Genomic DNA, 6,000 nt, shown 5'->3' with positions numbered 1-6,000 from the left:
TGGGTGGATGGATGGATGGGTGGGTGGATGGGTGGGTGGATGGGTGGATGGGTGGATTGCTGTTATTGGATGAGTGAATTGTCTTTTGGCTTGTGGAGCATTTCCCCCAGGCTTTTCTTTCCTGAATGCCCGTTTAGCATAATCCTTTGTGGGTCTCTCTAGGACTAGGTGGAGTCTGAAGGGCTAGAGGAAGAAGTCAAGGGCAGAGCCACAGCATGGAACTCCCCAACTACAGCCAGCAGCTGCTTCTGCAGCTCTACGCCCTGTGCAAGGAGCAGCGGTTCTGTGATTGCACCATTTCCGTCGGCAACATCTACTTCAGGGCCCACAAGCCAGTCCTGGCAGCAGCCAGCCTCCTGTTCAAAACCCTGCTGGACAGCACAGACGCCATCTCCATCGATGCATCGGTGGTGAGCCCTGAAGAGTTTGCCCTCTTGCTAGAAATGGCATACACCGGCAAGCTACCTGTGGGCAAGCACAACTTCTCCAAGATCATCTCCTTAGCAGATAGCCTGCAGATGTTTGACGTGGCCGTCAGTTGTAAAAACCTTCTGACCAACCTGGTAAACTGCTCTGTCCAGGGGCAGGTGGTAAGGGATGTCTCAGTGCTGTCCTCAGAGGCAGGGAGCAAGGAGTCAGAGAAGCCACAAGTAGAAGCCCTCTCCTCTGAAGGTGCTGGGGAGCCCTCTTCTTCTCCGGAAGTTTCTGCCGTGCCAGCGGGCCCTGAGAAAGCCAAGACCCAGGACGTAATCAACATAGCTACCCAAGAGATAAATGCAGACCCTCCCGTTGCCCAAGAGGTTCAGGTGGCTGCAGAGATCACAGGGGAGACTCCTCACACAGCTGAGGTTTGTTCCCCTTCCCCTGTTGGACAAATCCCAAGTGAGACGAAGGAAGCCAATACAGAAGCAGGTAGCAATCATTTGATTTTGTATTCTGTTTCCTTTAAATTTGTATTTAGTTGAAATATATACTTCTATTGCCAGTTACGAAATTTGGTAGGTTTTATTTTCTGAAATCCTTTGTTTTCTTGTTGTTTGTTATTTTGGAACTGAGTCCTTCTATGTAGTCCCAGCTGGCTTTGAACTCGCCATGTAGACCATGTTGACCTCTAACTCATGGCAATCCTCCTGCCTCTACTTCCTGAGTGTTGCGATTATAGGTATGCATCACCATGCCCCACAAATGTTTTGTTTCACTGATAATTTGCCAAAGATCACTACTGGGTACTGTAGCCCATCACTGGAATCTTCCTTTAAAATGTCTTGTTTGTTGGTATTGAAAGTTGAAGTGGGCTACAGAGCAAAAAGGCAGTACTAAGACAGCAATGCCCTGCTTCTCAGAGGGACCCAAGACTGTCACCAGTCAGATGATGTCAGGGAAAAGCCTGGAGATGCTGCCATCCTGCTTGTCCCTTATGTGCTAGGTGGGCTGTCTGCGACTGAGGGCTCTCTCCAGCTGAAACGTCTTTTTCACCATTTCAAGTCTTAAAGCCCTGTGTTATTTCTTTCTCGTCTTCATTCAGAGTGTGAGACAAAGCAGGACCAACTGACTCTCCTGCTAGAGCATGAAAGCGTCTTCTCAGATGCAGCCTTGCTCACCCCAGACACCCTGAGAAGACTGGCAGGATGCTCAGAGATCGAAGGGCCTCAGAAGGAGGTAAGTGCCCTGAGCATCATTTGTCTCCAGCTCACTCACCTTCTCAGAAGTCCAAGTCAGTGCCCCTCACAGGACAGAAAGGCAAATGGAAAGGACCCGGATGAAATGGCCTCCCTCCCTCCCTCCCTCCCTCCCTCCCTTCCCGGAAGAGCTGGCCTGAACGGTGGTGTGCTTCCAAAGGGTGGTGTGTTGTGATCACATGAAAGTCAAAATTCTTTTTTCATCAGTATTTTGTTTTGTTCTTGAGACAGGGCCTTGCTCTGTAGCCCAGCCTGACCTTGAACCCCTCCTGCTTCAACCTCCCAAGCGCTAGGATTTCAGGTGTGTACGTGATGCTTGGACTACCACCAGTTTTGTTGTTTTCGTTGTTTTGTTTTGAGACAGGGGCTCACAGGGGCCCTGGTTGGTCTAGAACGTGCTGTGTAGACCAGGCTAGTCTCCAACTCACAGGCATCCACCTGCCTCTGCCTCCTAACATGTGTACCACCATGCCTGACATTATCACCAGTTTTGGTCCATAATCACATGATTCCTTTCCAATTAATTAAGGATAAACTGAGGCAGAAGGTAATCTCAGATAACTCCAAATCAGAGGAGTAGAGCTCAGAACACGCACAGAGTATTTAATAGACGCACACAGCAAATGGCATCTCATAAGGAATACAGTGGCCCTTTCAAACACTCAAAACTCAATGATAAACATTTGTTTGGTAATGCTATGCTAAACCTGATAAATAATTTATTTCATTTAATCCTCACAGAAATTATGCTTCTATTTTTTGACCCGTTTTATGCCTGAGAATACAAAGCGGTAATATAGCTTGGTAAAGGCACTGAGCCCATAAGATTCAGAGCCAGAAAGCAATCCAAGGGTTCTGACTGATTTGTGGGGTACTGAGACTAGAGCTCAGGGGCTTCCTTGTGTGTGAAGTACTCCCTCTACCACCGAGTGTGCATCAGCCCGAATTCAGAGCTGCACACTGAGTTCTCCTGATTCCAGCAGGGCAAAAGTGACCCATATGTGTGTGTAAACACGTTGCCTGACAGGAAACTGCCAGATGGTTGTCATGCTGTGTTTTAGCTGCCCTTTTCTGTTTTCAGGCAGGCAACCGAGACCCATCCCCACCTGTGCTGGCACACTGCACCCCCTGCAGGGTTCATGCCACAGGCACTTAGAACCCACCTGCTTCCTTTGTCAGCCTCCATTCCCCTGCGGTGAGCTCAGCAGGCGGACCCAGCAGGGGGCAGATCTGATGGGGGCCTCGCTGCTTCAGGCGTGTTAACTGCTAATTCTGTCAGGAGATGCCTGCCAGCATTTCATTGTTGTCCTGGCTCACTGTAGGTTGCTGTTTAGAAAATAAATTCAAGATTTTATATTGATTCTAACCATATTAATAAATAGTTGGCCACAGTCATAAATCGCTGCCTTGAGAGCAATGCTTTCTACAAGTCAACCCTGATGTCTCTGGGGGCCCGGGAGTGGGGGGGAGGGGGAAGAAGAGGGTTAGAGGGGGGGTGGGGGGGTGTTTCAAGTCATAGATCCCTGGCGCCCTTTGTCTGATTGCCCTGAAGGCATTATGCCTTTCTCTTTTCTGCACTTGAGTGTTCTCTTAACAGCTTACCCCATCATGTTCGTTGGTCTGTTACCTTGATAACATCTAGGTGTGGTGCGCCTCATCATGTTCTCCTTCAGGGCTTCTCTCGCTATCAGCTGTGCTGTAACCCTGTGTGTCCTTTGAACTGTGTCTTAACTTTTAGATAACATTCTACCTAAAAGTGTCCATTGCAGGAGCCAGAGAAATGGGCCCAAGGGTTAAGAGTACTCACTACTCTTGCAGAGGACCTGGGTTCAGTTCCCAGCACCCAAATGAAGGCTCGAAATCATCTGCAATGCTGGCCTCTGTGGGCATGCTGTGCACAAACACAATACATACATACACGCAGGCGGAACTCTCATATGCATAAAAGAAAAATAAATTACAAAAATTCATCTTTTTGTGAGTCTGCTGAACACTTCCGCTTTTTCTTTCTTTTCTTTCTAGTTTCCTTTCTTACCTTCTGATGACCATAACTTTAATAGTGTTTAGAAGAGCCCCGAGTCCTGGTGGTGACAATTGCAGGCTTATGTTATTTTTTGTTTTTTGAGTTTGGAGGTCAGCGTACCAACTTAACAAACCACTTGGTGACTGTATTTAAAACTGCTATAGTCCATAATACAGCTTTAGACTTCAGAAAGAAAAAGGAAACAGTCTGTAAGAACATAAGATTTCATTAAATATGAGGGCAGAGGATGTAGCTCACGGAAGAAGTCTTGCCGGGCAAGCACCAGGACCTGCATTGGCTCCCCGGCACTGCACACATGCTGAGTCAGGTTTAAGGTTGGGGTGTTGTCTTGTGCTAGGTTCTCCCTCTCCTGTTCCTCTCAGCCAGCTCTAGAGAGTGCACTGCATACTTCTAAGTGCACAGTTGCTACACTTTTAGTGTTTGTCCAGAAGCCATTCTCACAGTCAGGATAGACATGCAGTATCCTAAATCACCTTGTGGCCTTGAGCAATCAATCCCTCCATTCACCTTTCCCCTAATCAGGTTGCTTCAACCTTTTCTATTCACAACCCGTCTCTGCTTGAGAGAGCTTATGTGACCCTGGGAGCACAAGTACAGAAAGTGTGTGTAAGTCCAGTATTTACTGGTGACAAATCCAGATCTGTGTCTTAAAAGAATTCTTTGGTGTACAATACTTCATCACCTAATTATAGGCAAAAAAAAAAAAAAAAAAAAAAACCCAAACGATCGGCATACTAACGAGAAAGATTTTATGTTGAGCGTTAAATCTTGGCTGACTATTTGGTACTACAAGATGCAGGGAGCATGGTCAGCTCTTGGATGAGTTCCTGGTCTTCACAGTCCTGAGTGCAGAGAGCAGTGCCTCACACAAACTGGCACAAGTACCTTTAGGGCCATTTCAGAGATGATGTGAAAGTCTGCCCTAATCTCAAGCCAAAATTCATTTAACCTGTCTTAAAAAATAAAATAAAATAAAATAAAAGTCGGCAATTTAAACAGCAACTTGAAACGTAAGCATTCTAGCATGACACCGCCCAAAGTACAGTAATTCAGTGCTCAAGGTGAGAGCTGTGGGAGAGAAACATTCAGCTTCCCTGTTTTCTGTAAACCTCGTGTCTCTTTAAGCAGAAACCTTGGTGAGAGCAGCAGACTCCCTGTAGCTCCTAGAAGCAGTGGCCCTGACTCGGAGCTGGTGTGCCTGATGCAGCGACCATGACACTGCCTGGCCTGCCAGTGTGTTAAATGAACTGTATAGACTGTACGTCCAGAACCGAGGCCACGGTGACGTCACACTGTCAGACCAAGCACAGAACCTGCCAGAAACACAGCAGAGTCATTGTCCGTTTGGTTTAAACTTTCATTTTCTTAGTCATTTTGTCACCAAATCTTTGGTAACACCCCCAGTACACACACACACACACACACACAGAGTGATTTAACCCCTGTTGGGCCCGGCTCTAGGTGACACTGATTTGCTGTCGTTTAGATTAGCTAGTGTTGTCTAGTATCATAGGGTCTGCTTCCTTAGCATACTTTGTTGAGACCCAGCCATTCTGTGGTTCTTTCCTTCTTCTTGCTGGGTAATGCGCTGCTGCAAGGCTAACAGTTTGTTTGCCCAGCTTGACTGCCTCCTCGTGACCTTGAGCAACCTCATCTTTATAAGGTTTCGTTTCTTACTTCATAAAATGGCAATGTCACCAGGTACTGTAGGGTCGTTATAACATAATTAGGATTATTGATACGGTATTCTCCATAAAATGCCAGGCACACAGCAGGAGCTCAGTAGTTAGCACCTGCTGCCTTGGTTTGTAATCACCTCAGCGCTCCTTGGCCTGAACAGCTTCTAGGCTCCCTTTTCCTTGAGTGCCCTGTGGTGTCCTAGTGCTGTGTGCTTTACACTGACATAGGAGATGTTTGTAGTGGTGGGCCCAGACTGAATCTATCAGGCCTCTGTTCAGAGAGGTACCAACCTCTGAATTGTCATCAGTCTCCACAGGGCAGTGGTGTATTCTGTGTGGTCTGGGATGTTTGTTAAGCTGTGAGCCTCCAGAGAGTCTGGTTCTTGGGCTGGGGTACAGCGTGGGAATCTGCCTTCAACAAGTTCCCCAGTGGCTCCCACCTTGGTGTCTGTGGGCCATGGACTACTCTTGAGAAGCCCTGCTGAAGTGTGACCTCAGGATTCCCACAGTGAGGACAGAGAGCATGATGCCTGTGTCCTGGAAAGTATCCATTTTCCCCAAAGGTCGCTTGCTTGCCTTTGGTTCAGCTGAGCTACTG

General features: G+C 47.5%; 1 protein-coding gene across 2 annotated transcripts in view; it reads left to right on the top strand.

The window, feature by feature from the left end:
• Zbtb40 (zinc finger and BTB domain containing 40) overlaps window positions 1-6,000 on the top strand; it is a 69,997-nt gene that overhangs the window by 30,702 nt on the left and 33,295 nt on the right. For both annotated transcript variants that reach the window (XM_029476383.1, XM_029476382.1), the window contains exons 2-3: window positions 163-912; window positions 1,526-1,659. In XM_029476383.1, the coding sequence (XP_029332243.1) occupies window positions 216-912; window positions 1,526-1,659 (831 nt within the window). In that variant the 5' untranslated portion in view covers window positions 163-215. The remainder of the gene's footprint in view (window positions 1-162; window positions 913-1,525; window positions 1,660-6,000) is intronic.

The sequence above is a fragment of the Mus caroli genome, chromosome 4 (genome assembly GCF_900094665.2).
Source record: "Mus caroli chromosome 4, CAROLI_EIJ_v1.1, whole genome shotgun sequence".
In the NCBI taxonomy this organism is placed as follows: domain Eukaryota; kingdom Metazoa; phylum Chordata; class Mammalia; order Rodentia; family Muridae; genus Mus; species Mus caroli.
Note: the sequence above shows the minus strand (reverse complement) of the source record. Positions and strands in the feature narration are given on the sequence as shown.